Source organism: Hydractinia symbiolongicarpus, chromosome 5 (genome assembly GCF_029227915.1).
Source record: "Hydractinia symbiolongicarpus strain clone_291-10 chromosome 5, HSymV2.1, whole genome shotgun sequence".
NCBI lineage: Eukaryota > Metazoa > Cnidaria > Hydrozoa > Anthoathecata > Hydractiniidae > Hydractinia > Hydractinia symbiolongicarpus.
Window position 1 is genome coordinate 3,926,245 of NC_079879.1, and position 15,451 is coordinate 3,941,695.

At 37.1% G+C, this 15,451-nt stretch overlaps 1 protein-coding gene across 1 annotated transcript; it reads left to right on the top strand.

Annotated features, from left to right (window-relative positions):
* Window positions 1-5,426: 5,426 nt before the first annotated feature.
* On the top strand, window positions 5,427-7,625 carry LOC130645905 (uncharacterized). Its single transcript, XM_057452029.1, has 4 exons — window positions 5,427-5,501; window positions 5,576-5,699; window positions 5,851-6,383; window positions 6,459-7,625. Exons 1-4 carry the CDS (start codon window positions 5,427-5,429, stop codon window positions 7,623-7,625), a joined length of 1,899 nt encoding a protein of 632 aa, XP_057308012.1.
* The last annotated feature ends 7,826 nt before the right edge of the window (window positions 7,626-15,451 follow it).

Below are 15,451 nucleotides of genomic sequence, written 5' to 3' on the forward strand. Positions count from 1 at the left end.
CTATATATTTTATTTAAAATGAAAAAACGCATATTGCTTGACTAAAGGTTGGCAAGCGCCCATCCTCCAGTAATTCGTAATATTTAAAAAACCCTGAAAGACGCTGACTTGTTTAAGACGTTTCAGTGTAGTTTTAGTTTACGCTTGGTCTTGTGATGAAGGCTTGCGTGACAGATAACATGGAAAAATCTCAGGAATTCCACTTGATAATACTTTCCGTTGACAACTCTTTTCACAGCGAATGGGCTTTTGATTGACATTTACAGAACCTATCAATTGAACCAGGTGATAAGCTTGGAATCGTTCATGTCTACGACTCACCTTAGCCCGTCTAAAGCATGTTTTTGCCTGTGATAGAATGGTTGTTGAAAGTAAAGATAGATGGAGAGAGGGATTTCACAAAAATATAGCTGAATCTAAAGAAGTTATTAAGAAATATTAAAAACAAAACAAAAGATTTTGGAATGGATAGCGAAACTTTTTTTAACAAATAGCAACTATAGATCTGGGCTTGCTATATGTGACATACTGTTACTTTGGGACTTCTTTTTCATCATTGTGAAATTGTGAAATAAATATTACTTCTTGTCTTATGAAAAACAATAAAAATACATATAGTGGTTTTTTAGAGGACAATAAGATCAACAGTGATCTTCTCTTGCGTCTCATGCTGCAAAATTTATCATCTGAGCGGGAGAGCGCATGTCTTATACGACCACCGATTTTGCATAAAATTGTTTACACCTCTAAAAAAACAAGGGGATCTGGGGTGATAAATTAGGTAAAAAAAATGTATGAAGTAGGCGAAACACATTTCAATTTGTTAAATTGAGTTTGTCACATTAAAACGTACCGTTCCATATTTTCATTTTGATTACCCTTTTTTAATTTAACATGACAAATTTGAGTTTTATTTCTAAAAGCAATTGGTTGCAAATTTTTGATACAATTATATAAAATGATTGGTCGACACTGTTAAAAAGTTGAATAAGTGCAACATGTGAAATCTCGAATTCAACAGATTAGATTTGACAAGTTAAAACAAAATGATGACATTTTTTAAATTAGATTAATTTGACTTAACAAATTGGATCACATGTGTTGTCTACTTAAAAAGTCAAAACTTATGGGGCAGTTCTTTTCCTTTTCAAGATATTCGCATTTAAAACCTGTTAAAAAGTATACATTCCAATCACTATGTAGGGGTTACAGAAACAAAATGGAAAACATTAAAGTAATCCTCCAAATAGCGTTCGTACCCTCATTAAGTTTACTCATTGAATTTTGGCATATGAAAAATCTTAAATAGGTTTAAAACCTTACTGTGAAATCCACAAAAAAAAACAGTTACAGAGCAGTCAACTAGTGCCATTTAGAACTTTTGTTAGTATTTTCTATTTTGTTTCTGTAACTATGATATATTGACAAAGTTTGTATTCCATAGTCTTTTACAGGTACAAAATTATGATATCAACTAGTCGATAAAGCCCGTGGAGAAATCCACTTAGGCAGAAGGACAATGGAAAAATAGGTTGTTTTAGATTTTTTGCTGACGTCAACAGTGCAGGTACAAAAAAAATTGGCCAAGTTTAGATTATTCGTTCCCTATAACGTGTAAAGGTTAAAACGCTGATCACAATAATGTATAGGATCATATGTATTCGACAAAAGCCTAAGGAGATATAAGGTGTTAAAAATTTTGTTGACGTCAGCAATGGCCTGTCAAACCCAAAAATTTATTTTCAAGAAATTTGTGTACCTATTGCCTTCATCGTATAGATCTTGAAACGCTGATCAAGAAAATGTATAGGATCGTGTACTTTAGACAAACGGATGCAGAGATATTAGGGTTTAAAGGTTTTTTATGACGTCATTTACCCGTCCATTCCGAAACGGATTTGGTGACCCAGGTTTGGAAAACTTACCCAACTTGGTCCCAGGTAATCCCTAGTTACCCACGCAGGAGATGACGTCAGTTATTTCCACCCGTTTCCAAGTTATTAAGCCTTAATTTTAAAAGTGCAATGCATTGGCTTCACTAATCTTAATATACTAGCCGGGAAACCCGAAAGCCACAAGTAAAGGTGTGATCCGGCATTGAACACTCTGTGGAGCGCTTAATAAGAGCTGTAAACTGTCCCACACGATCAGGTGGAGCGCTTTAGTACAGGTATACAGTATGTCGTTAATCATTTGAAGCGCATACAACATTATAGTGTGCAACTGTAACATATTTTTCAAAAAATAACTTTCCCGCAACGATAACTGATATAAAAACAGAGTTTACAAAGTGTTGTTACTCCATCATAGCAAAAACAATCGGTCAATATTATTTTATTTTGTGGAAAAGTCTTTTTAAAAGTTAAAAAATTAATCGTGACACTGGGCTGAGCGCTTAGTACAGTTAAACCGTGTTGTACAGCGTATAGTAATAATACCCTTTTGAAAAAAACTTTCTCGCAGACACAGGGCTGAGCGGTTAGTCCAGGCGTGATTCCCAAGAAAGTTTAAAAATTAATTGTCACAGTGGTGGGCTGACCTTAGTATATACAGGTAAACGGTGTTGCACATGCCCATAGGCGTAACAGCCTTTTACAAAAAACAGTCTGTTTTTAACACTGGGCTAACCGCTTAGTACAGTTAAACACAGTTGAACAGGCGCATAAGGCGTATTACCCTTTTCCAAAAATGTTCATTGCAACTTCGGTTTAAATAAAAACACAGGGAACAGCCTGTCGTTACTCGTCCAGCCAAAACAATCGCTCAGCCATTTCATTTGCAGAAAAAGTTTGCAGAAAAATAATAAAATATGTAGCTATACCTAGCTAGCTAACTGCATTTAGCATAAAAATTATATATTGCTTAAGAATATTGTTGTAGCCAAACTGCATTTTTATACTTTCACTTTTTAAGGAGCTAGCTAAATAGCCACAGCCTCAACATAAAAATAAATGTTGGCTAGGATAAAAAGCTCTTATACCATACAGAATAGCAATAAGTGAGGCTTTAGCTAGCTAGTAGCTATAGCTAGCTAATCTTCGTTCCTAGCCAAACATCCTAAAACTGGTGCGTTTAAGATCTGTACGTGGCTAAAAAACGTGACAATATATTTATCCTAACATTGAAAACAAACAGAAAACAAATATTACAAATATATAAGGCTTTTAGAAGATAAAAAAGTCAAACAGGCCTACAAACCTCACACACTGACCACAAACACGACCATTATCAAAATGGCCTTCGTTCCGCGAAGATCTTGGATTCTTTCTGGTCGCGAAAATCTTGGTTTTTTTTTAAAGAATCAGGCGTTGTGAATGGTGTTCCACGCGCGAGCGGTCAAAACAAAGTCGGTAAAAATATATCGCATTTGGTATCAGACAGACAAAATACGGCTATTATTAAAGAGATTCTAGTCGATAAGGCCCGTGGAAAAATCCACTTAGGCAGGATAACAGAGAAAAACAACCGTCATTTAAATTTTGATGACGTCAGCAGAGACATGTCAGAACACAAAATGTTTTTTTTCAGAAATGTGTATGCCTGTTGCCTTCATCATATAGATCTTGAAACGCTGAGCAAGAAAATGTATAGGATCATGTACTTTTGACAAACGGTTGCAGAGATATTATGGTTTAAAGGTTTTTTAATGACGTCATCAACCCGTCCATTCCGAAACGGATTCGGGGACCCAGGTTTGGGAGAATTACCCAAATTGGTCCTAGGTGGTCCCTAGTTACCCACGCGGTGAAAAATCATTGACGTCACCACCTCGTTTCCAAGTTATTTGGCCTCGAAGTGGCTTCATTAATTTAATATAGGATATTGACGTTAAAGTAGTGTTACTTTCGTCGCGTTGTAACGTCAGAAAATTTAACATATTAGACATGCATTTTTCGGCAACATCAAAGGAAAATGGAGACTCCACTTTGCCTGTCACAGACACACAGACACACTTAGCGTATTATTATATAGATTTATAGAGAACAATGGAATGTCAAAATCTTCAAAAGTGATCAAAAATTGAATGGTTTACTCAACAACTTGTTCAGCACTACAACAAAAGTTTTAACATCATTAATAACCTCAGATGCACTTTAGGCGTAGAATGTTCGACAGGCAACATATCATAAGTAGCACTTCAAAAAAGGTTGAAGCAATGGCTAAGGAACAGACTGAATAGGTACAGAGAAACTTTGGGGCAAAACAGGAACTATTTTAAAACAGAAATAGTTTCCCAGGCACGTTTTGTTATAACAAACAAGTTTGACTTTGATTGACACTCTTAGCCGTAACTGGGCAAGCAAACATGTGGATTTAATCTTTATAAGTAAAATGTAAACAAGTAACGACTTAGTAACAGTTGAGCCTCGTGACGTATGTATTATTGTCTTTAAGATATGAGAGAAAGACGGCGACATATCAAAAAGGCAAAAAATTCTGGGGACGAGGGTGGATTATCGTTTTCTTCCAGGATACTTCAAATTCACCCTAAACAAAAGGGCTTCTTCTGTTATGCTGAAAATTATTTTGTTTATAGTTTTTCAATTTGGAACTTACAATCTTACTTAAACCCCTCAATTTTGACGATTATTATTATTATTATAAAGAAGAAGTCTTTGCAGAGAATGTTGGCATGCTTTTGAAGCAAAATTTGTATTAGATAGAATTTGTTTAAAAACATATCTACTTTTCTTTCATACACTGCTACATAAATTATGCAAACATTGCTTGGTGCAGCAGCAGCGTTACAAAATTGACGAATTTGAAAAATAAACAAAAACATGCAATCAGACTTATTTTAAACTCACTCAAAGTTATGTGATCAAAACGAATAATTTTTTTTCTATCATATTTATGTTTTTTATTCAAATGGATAACGTGTTTAGGTATGGCCTAAGGGATTTATTAGTCAGGCATTAAATTTGTTCGATATTCAGTTGTTTGTACTGGAGGCTACCCTTTAATTGTTAACCTGTCATATGTTAAAAACAACGTTTTAGTCCACGGCATGTTACTGCAAAAAATAACGACCAGAGAGAAACCGAGAATGACTTCTTGTATTCAGCGTCGGGTAAACACACACAGCATCAACCTTTTTTATTCAATGTTGTGTTTATGTAAAATGCATGTCACACGATAGCCCTAACGAGAACTGTCAAAATAAAGTCGAAAACTATCAAAATAAAAACGAGAACTATTAAAATAGAAACGAGAACTGTTAAAATAATGACGAGAAGTGTCTAATTAAAAACAAGAATTGTTAAAGTAAAAACGAGAATTGTAACACCTCAGGGCGAAGTAATGTCGCTTGATGTTACGTAGCAAATACAGCATACGACAAAGAAGCTAGGAGCAGAATGCTCTAAAATAAATAGGATTTGTAACTAAGAAGAATGTTACGTTTCAATGGCGACACTTTGTAAACAATGAAGACCACTGTTAAAATAAAAGCATTAATAATCATCTGTTTGTTATATGATGATGTCGTGCTCATAAATATTGTGCGTTGATGTTACATGAAAAGAAAACATCACTCACACTACTCTCCATTTTCAAATGTGACATTTTCCATTAGTTTACATTGAATAATGGAAATGGCTTCTTATATGATTTTTACTTTAATCAAACAACTGAATTTTATATTTTATCGACTTTAATTAAAGGATTAATAGTAATAATAATAATAGCGCAGCGGGCAAGTATATATTCTTTACAACACAACAAATAAAAAAAATCATTAGGATCCTTAAGTGTCAAATAATGGCGATGGTTGCGAAGAAGTGTTCTTAGCTGAGGTAGTAATGTTTTGTTGTTTAACTAGATAAAAATAAATGAATCGTCATTATTAAGAATCAGGAGAAAAGTTTGGTAGAAGTATGGAAAAGTTTGAAGGCTTATTACAAGTTCAACAAATATGTGAGAAATTTTGGTCATGGAGAATGGCAAACTTTCCAGAGTTTGCCACTTTAGCCGGTGAGCATAAATTTGACCATATGCTACATGATTTCAGCTTGGACGCGTTTCAAAAACGAACGCAAGACGCCACATCATTTCTTGCTGAAGTCAACGATTTATTGAAATCATTGGAAGAGTCTGGAATTCAGGCGGCCTGCTATGATGACTTAGATATGCTTTCGTCTCATTTAAAAACATTTGTTGACGGAATGAAACATAGAGCTTACTTATGTCCAGTAAACAGATTAGAAGGCCCACAATGCAATTTCTTTCGATTGCTGCAACACATGAAAACAGACACACCTGATGACTTTGAGAAAATTTTATGCCGACTGTCTTTATTGCCAAAACAGATTGACCAGATGATTGAACTGATGAAGGAAGGCATTCGAACAAAAACAACATTACACGAATGTTCCATTTTACCAGTTCCAACTCACCTTAGAAACATAGCAAATGAAAATTTTTGGAAATCTCCAATCTCAAATTTTTTTAAATACAAGCCGGTGTTAGTTAACGACTCAGAATGGAAAGTCATAGCAAAAAAAGCCGAGCAAATTACAAACGATCAGATTAATTCTGCTTTTATCAAATTGGCAGACTTTATAAACGACAATTATTTAAAACACACACGTAACCACATTGGCTTGGACTGTCTTTTTAGAGGGAAGGAAATGTATAAATCTTGCTTGCAATACCATACATCAACAACGATGAGTGCACGTGAAATTCATACCGTAGGATTGAAAGAAGTAAAGCGTATTTGTCAGCGGATAAATGAAGTAATGCAGAAAATGAATTTTGGTGGAAGTTACAATGACTTCTGCATTTGCATGGACAGAGAATCACCATACTTTAGTGCTCACGAGATTTTAAAAGATTACTCTTTAATATACCAAAAAATTGTGAAGGAATTACCAAAGATTTTTGCTGTTTTACCAAAAGAAGATTGCCTTATCAAGCCGGTACCAAAGGAAGAAGAAGCAACAGCAATCACCGCCTTTTACAAAGATGGTAACGAGAACAGAGCAGGTGTTTTTTACATCAACACTCATAAGCCGAGAAATCGTGGTAGGTACAAAACAACAGCGTTAGTTTTACACGAGGCCATCCCTGGACACCATTTGCAAAGCGATGTGTTTCTGCGAAAAAAAGATACTCCCAAATTTCGACGATTTCTGGAGGGAGGCAATTATCAAATGATACCAGGTAGATTTCCGTTGTATACTGCCTTCATGGAAGGGTGGGGGCTATATTCAGAATTTTTAGGCGAAGAGTTACATTTATATGACAGTTTGTCAGATTTATATGGCAGGTTGAAGAGCGAAATGTTAAGAGCGTGTCGATTGGTTGTTGATACCGGTATACACACTTTTGGTTGGTCGAGAAACCAAGCCATCGAATATTTAATGTGTAATGTAGGATTGTCTCAGGAGAGTGCTTCGGGAGAGGTAGATCGATACATTACGTGGCCTGGGCAAGCATGCGCTTATAAAATTGGAGAGCTGAAGTTTTTACAATTGAGGCAGCAGGCACACGATTTATTGGGAGAAAGGTTCGATGTTAAAGAGTTTCATGGAGTTTTATTGAATAATGGTGCAGTTTCCATGGACTTTCTTCAGAAACAAGTTAAAAGCTATATTTTTACAAAAATGTCTTTACATTGTTAACACAGACAACGCTACTCGTCCGAAACGTTCTGTTAAAGTTCAACCGCCGTATTCGAGCTGTGGGAGGGGGATGACTGACTTTTTATTTGTTAGCTATAGTCGTTTATACTTGATATTTTTTACTTACTTTTCCTAATTTTTATTTAGCTTTAAATTTCCTAAAAATCTTTTTGCAAAATATGCCGAAGTGTTGCCATGGCTACCATTGTTTCGAGTTGAGTTAAATCGTGCAGAATTTTTCTTTGAAGAAATTCTTTAAAATCATTTCTGCAATTCTGAGTTTCATATACAATGAACAATAGCCCTAAAAAATACAGGGGAGGGGGGATGGGACAAAACAGCCCCTTTATTGCAGCGAAAAATACGACCCCAAATAGCCCAGCGGGAACATAATTAACTCTTTGATGGAATACGGCGTGAAAAGAATATCCAAATAAGTAGACTTCGATCAAAAAATTTGCAAAACAGCCTTAGCTAGTTCTTAAATCTCATCACCTTCATTTGCTACACAATTATAATCCAGCTTTATTTAACACTATAGAACTACCTGTTGTTTCATGAACTCATACATTTTAATTATATTCAAAGATTACAAGCAAACACTATTCTTTATTTAGTGTTTAGAAAGATTACTTAGCACGGATTATATATTTGCATATAGATATTTAAGACTTCTCACAAGGATAAAGATAAATTCATTATATACTTTTGTAAAAATATATTTTCTCTATGTTCCCATATGAACAATTCATGCTTATTAACGCGACGATTTGTATTCATAGAAGAAGAGTTAAATAAGAATGTGGACTCATTGGACTTCTCCGTTAGATGGTAATTTTACAACCTCGATCCCAGGGCTTCTCCGTGGATTACCCCTCTCACGTGACAAAAATGATTCAAAATGGCGTCGTGATATATGAATTGATCTGTTGATGTAAAACAAATTTAAAGCCAATTTAACTTTTGTTTATAAAATTGCAAACATTAACAGTTCTCCTTTGGTTATAAGAGCTTTTATTCGCACAAATAGGAAGCACACAGTTACAAAAATAGGAACCCTCCATTCGCAAACATAGCTTTTTAGACGGAAATAAATTTGATATAAAAAGGTAGCATAAGAAACCTTGTTATTATCATTAAATACGCAAGTTGTTTTTGTATTAACAGAGCTCATGGAGCATATCTAAACCTTATTTAGCTTATTCAAACTCAACCGCTGTATAATTGAAATATAGCTGGGTTCAAAGAAAGAAAATATAATTAAAAAAAATTTACATGCAAAGATTAACATCACTGTACATTGTTTAAACATGCAACCATTATGAAATAGAATCTTGTTTTACATACATACATACAAACATAAAATGTTATGTCGTTTAACAAGTAAAACGTACATGCTATTGTAACTATTGAGTAGCTAACCTTCATTGCTGACCCAAGTTTACCAAGCACACTGAAGTCACTATTGTTAAATTTTATTGTTCACCCAAGTTGACCAGACCATTTCTAGCTACTATGGGGAAACTTATTTTGCCTAACTAAGTTGACATAATTCCCACTATAAGTGAACCTTTATTGGTAATCCCAGTTCACCTTATACTCCCTAGTCCCTGTGGAGAAACTTTTATTGCTTACCCAACTTAATTCAGAACTCTCCTGTTACTATGGAGCCATTTTTATTGCTTACCGAAGTTAACCTAGTACTCTTCTGTCACTATGGGGCCATTTTTATCTCGCTCCCGACCGCTCTGCAGCACCTTTTTGATCTATCAGCGAACTCCCTGCTTCTGATCTCCTCCGCAGTTACCCCTCTAAAAAAGGGGTAATTCCCTAAATAATCAAAACCTGCTGATGTCATTGAAAATATACGGGTGCGTTAAAAAGGTCCTGCAGAAGTTCAATAGAGAAGGGAAAGTCCATACTCAAAAAACTGATGCTAGTTAAGGGTTTTTGTAAGTATGAATGGGTGTTTTAGATTAGTTAAAGAACAAACATGTGTGCAGTGAGGCTGTTGAAAAATACTACTATTTGCTCCAGTATGCTCCAAATCATCTCAAGACCCCAGAAATGTGCAGCAGGGCTTTCGACGCGAAAGTCAACGTCCTCCAGTACGTCCCAGAATATCTCAAGATCGAAGACAAGTCTGTTGAGGTTTGAGTCCTATGCATTCTGACATGTCCCGGATAAGTTCATGACCAAAGACATATACCACAAGACTGTCGAATATTATCCTTTTATGTTCTATTATGTTCCAGAACATCAAATGACGCAGGACAAGTGCAACAGCGCAGTAGCAGCTAAGCCCTACACACTTCTTTACGTCCCGGATCAACAAAGCTGTCGCGGAGGATCCTGACGTACTCAGGCACATCTCAGATCATCGCAAGACGCAAGACACGTACAACAAGACCGTTGAGACAAGTCCCTACACACACAACCGCGTCCTGGATTAGTTCTTTACACAAGACATGTGCAACAGAGATGTCGATAAGAATCCTTATCTGCTGCAGTATGTCCTAAATCATGCCAAGACACAAGGCATGTGTAACAAGGCTGTTGCAGAGGGTTCTAATGTGCTCGGTTATGGAAAGGCATAAGGATATTGATGAATTGCTGGGGGAAAATGAAACAAAGTAGGCAAGATATATCCTGGACTTGGCAATAGTCTATAGAATAAAGTAGTAAAACATAAATGCGATGACTGTGAACGTATACTTAATGAGTATGACAGATGCAAGTGTGGACGAAGACTTGTGGTAGAGGGTAAGATTTTGTGCTGGTGCTGCTATCAATAACACATCATAAATAATGAAGGTAGCTGTGTATGCAACGATCTAGGTATTTCCATAGCCCAGTTGCATTAAATAAAAGGATTTTAAATTTAGAGACAAGACTGTCAAGTCCAAAGACTTTCACAGTGGTGTAACGCTGTACAACATAAAGTGCGTAAGTGTTAAAAACCAGGTACTAAGCAACTTCATCTTTGCAAATAACAGGAGAAACAAGGCATAGGTAATTGGGTGTCTTGCTCAAGACAAGCTATTGATAAAGATCCCCAAACATATCCACTTCCATGGTGTCTTCCAATACACCGAGGTTGGATCTTGGCGACTACCCCGAGTTTTGGCTAAGTACGCCCAGATCTGTGCCAAGGTATAAGCAATCGAAAGGCATTGCTTCAGCAACATAAATGTAGAAAGATCGGTACTTTAACTCTAAATTCAAAGAGTTTAAGTGGAAAATTAGGACCAGCATCAACAAGAAAAAGGTACCCCAGGGATTTGGTAAATGCGCAGCAATTATCAAGCTATGTAGCATATATAGACACGGGGATAACTACTCTGTGCAGACTTACTTGGAAGAGTCAAGAAAAGGAGATCCCTATGCATGGCGCAAGATACTTAGCGACTCTGACGATAATGATATGAGGTTCACTAAGTTGTCTTGGGGTTTTGTGGGTTGTATATTTCTACAAAAACAAACATGGACATCCTGAAGAAGGAAGCGTCAATTTTCGGCATTAAAGGAAGATCAAAGATGTCGGGAGTAGAACTGAAGAGAGCCATCCGAGAAGTAAAATGTAAGAAAACGTCAACACAGACCATGCGTCCTTACTGCAATCCTTGCGTAGAAGCAGCATTGCAGCGAGTTTCAAGATGCTGACTGAAGAGTTAAGCCAGAAATCATTTCGCATAATTTATGACGATGATCTACTGATCGATTCCGCTATCAAGGGATCGATTGGGCGATATGGAGTAGCATTTTAGCCTGAGGTTTTGCAGGAATACGTAACCCTACAAATCTTATATCGAATGCTCCGAAGGGAAATCTAGGTTGGTAAAGTTATGCTGAACAGATTGTAATTTTTTTAGGACCTCATCTATCCCTTGCTGATACCTCTTGCGACTAGCTCCGAAAGCTCTCGTTTATCGATGTTATTGACGATACGTTTCACTCTCTTTCCTTTAGCACCATATTCCTTCGCTGCTTTTCCTGCATGATCAAGCTGAACCCGTAGTCGCTGAAAATACCGTTCTCTATGGTCTAAGGAGTGAGATCTATCATAGTTTAGTTTGGAATCTGCGAATCATGCTTCTGGGCCTTTACCTCTAGCCTTTATTTTTATCGCTGGCGTTATACCTACACAGTAGCACGCCAATATTTGTGGCTAGTGCACGATGGACGCAGCCGGTAGTGGTAACGCTAACACCTAATAATTCGTGAGCACAATACCGAACATATGTACCATGCATTTTGAAGTTTCTTGCGAGTTCATCACGCTTCTTGATTTTCTTGCGAAGGTACTGTTCGATTTCTTTGATCTTTGACAGCCCGCATACCGGACTTCCATCCTGCGTGCAATCAAGCGCGCTTGGCGGCATTGTGATATCTACAAGAGTTACATTTTTTGTTAAAACGGTACTCGTCAGTCAGCATAAAATCAAGCCTGTCTGTTGAATCAATGGAGTCAAAAGACAGGCTAGGCATTGGTGTCAAAATTTCTAAGTGGTAATCCTAGAACTTAGGACTTTTCACCACCAGGGTAAAAAAGCAATTGTCTTAACCCAGTTGTGGCCAGACAAGTCGTAGTTGTAAATATCAGTCCTGTACCATCCATCATAATCGCTCTTCGTGAAATACTTACCACCAACAGGCTCACGGTTGATCGATATAGTCATTTCATCGGGTACACGTAAACAACCCGTTGATGAACTTGATCCAGGTAACGATCCTTATACACTGACCTAAGTGATCGTTAAATAATGTAAGTTTGATGACAGCTGTGAAAAGATGTCTAAGTAAAAGTCAAAGCAGGGAGAATGACCTTTGGATATCACAAAGCTTTACCTGTACATATACACAGGCAGCAACGCGGAACAAAGTTTCAATACGCATACACCTCTGATACTCCCGCTTTTACCAAGTATCACTTCAAGATTCTAATGACTGATTTCAAATATTCCGTGGCCGTTGCATTGGATGGTAGGCAAGTGTTGGAGAACGGAAATACCTAGGTCAATTTCGCAACGTATTGCCCAACGACAGCACTGGGTATCTTTGCTAAACTTATGACGGTTAAACTTTCTGTCTATTTCCATATGCAACGTATACTAAGAAGGATGAAAGTGACCATGTCTCTCGACGATGGTTTAATCGGTACAATATCACCTAATCAACATCTGCATTTGCACAAGTGTGTTCCAAGTACGTAGCAGATTCCCAGGATATGTATAAATTCAGAGCAATGAGTGCCTCGTTAATCAACGCCGAATGGTGGCAACAAGTTTAAGGTGACTACACGAAGCTCATCATGCCTACAAGTCACTAAGCTTTGTCAAAGGGTTGACAAAGCTTAGTGAGTCCATAAGAGTGTATGTGGTTGATACTTGGTACACAAGCACAATCAAAGGCCTGTTTGATCGGTTCTGGTGCAGAAAACTATACAGGGAGGCAAGTCCTACTACAAAATTCAAAAGTATGGTCTTGAGAGGAGAAAATGTCGGGAAGGATATAGCAACCTTTCAAAAGGAGCTGCAGTACGGTCAAACTCCGGTGAATTTTGTCATGTTGCAAAGCGTGTACATGGTGCCTCCAAATATAAACCTACCCATAGGTAAAATTCAGGGATACAGCAACAGCATCCTGATTGCACCTTCCGCGATTAATTCTAGAATCCAGCCCGATGCAAATAAGGTGAAGCCAGTCGCGAAGAAGACAATTCACACAGAGACGTTAAAGAGGCACTTGATCCAAAGCTAAAGCTGGAGCAGCAACACCCGCAGATACAGGAATTGGGAAAGCACGACGATACCAAATCTCGGGCGAGCCTCAATTTGGAAAGATCACTATGCGTCTTGGAGCGATCCCAAGGATCAACTGTTCGAATGGATCGATAAAGTGTCTAAGCTCCTAGCCGGTGAACAGACACTACATCGTCGACTACATTATAGTAAACTGTAACCTTGACAAGCGGAAACAGTTTCTGCTCGAGCTCGCTATCTCCTGACTGCATCAAAGCGTAGTTTGTGGCCCTCAGGGGCGGATTTAGAATTCGGCCACTTCGGCACTCGCCTAAGGAGAAATTTTGCCAATGAGAAAATCATGTGTACCTAAATGTAAAAATTGATTTAAAGGAATGCATATTTTTTATTATAAGCGTTTAATAAGATTCCTTTGCGCTCAGGATCCGAGGTAATATTCTTATCTCCACTCAGAAGTGTTTGCCGAGGCTCGACTCTCCTTCGATGTGCTTTGCCGAAGTACTATGGTTCTCACGGTAGTCGAACTACATTTTGCTGCATTACGCTGACTTTGTTTCTCTTGATTCCTTTGCTTTCTGCCGTAAAAACAGTCGACTTCGGGGCCGCCGAGGTGTGGACTTTTGGACTCTCTTAAACAAAAGAAAAACAAAAGAATTATGACGTCGAGAAAAATCTCGCCGAGGTGTGGACTTTTGGACTCTGGTTAAAACAAAAGAATTTGTGACGTAAAAAGAATCTCGCCGAAGTGTGGACTTTTGGACTCTCTTTAGTCGAAATTTACGGTGAAAGAAATATTGATATTAGGGGATGGGTGCGTAGGAATAATTTACCCTTCCTATTGTTATTGCCTTGCGGTAGCCGCAATAACAATAGGAAGGGTAAATTTCGGCCAACTGCAATTCTGAAGCTCTTGCTGATCCAACATGTCTTCTGATGGGAGCTTGCGGGATCGGGTTGTGCTTGCTGTAAAAAGCAATGATATTTGCGAATGTAAAAGTCTTTATAAGATATTGAAAGATAAAATAACAGAGTTTCCTGATTTCCGAACATTAGATCATTAAAGAAAGATTGAGAAAAAGTTGTTAAGCAGAAATTTCAGTGCTGAACATTTTATTCCTGGGTATGCAAAAGAGAAAGCATTCGTCGCTTTGAGGTAACTATCTATTTTTACTTTTGTTGATAATCCCTAAGGAATGTTTAAAAATAATTTAATTGTATTGTGGTGCCAAAGCGCTATTAAGCTTTTACACATTAAACAAAAGTGGTTCACTACAATATACAAAAAGTTTCTATTTGGGTCATCAAGACTATTTAATGACAATAATAGAGCCAGCTGTTATTCTTGTTGTAGATTTGCAGTAGAGTGAAGGGAACAAATTTTTTATGTTCACTTTTGTAGATCTGACGCAGTGGCTATTCATACGTGACTGTACTTTAATATTTTTTTCTATTCGTACGTGACTCTCACGTATTATAATATTTTTTTTCTATTCGTACGTGACACTCACGTACTTTATTATTTTTTTATTTTTTTCTATATTTGCGATTTTTTATATCTATTCTTCGTACGTAAAATCTTTTCTTTCTCTTTTCATAAAAAAAAAAAATATTTTTTATACTTGCATGAAATTTCAATTTGTTATGAGGAAAGTTTTTGTAGTAGAAACCAGCCTTTTCAACTTCATTACAATTTCAGTTGCAAAAAGGCACGAATAGGACTTCAATGCAGAACCCAGTGGGCACTTCAACGTTGAATCAACGTTGAAAAGACGTTGCTTGCGACGTTGAAAAGACGTTGATTTTACGTTGCAAATGAAAGTTTTTTTGACGTCTTTTTCCGACGTCTATTCAACGTCGGACATCGACGTCTTTTCAACGTTGAAACAACGTCTCGCAACGTCTTTTCAACGTTGAAACAACGTCTCGCAACGTCTTTTCAACGTTGAAACAACGTTGCAGGACGTTGTTTCAACGTTGAAAAGACGTTGATGTCCGACGTTGAATAGACGTCGGAAAAAGACGTCAAAAAAACTTTCATTTGCAACGTAAAATCAACGTCTTTTC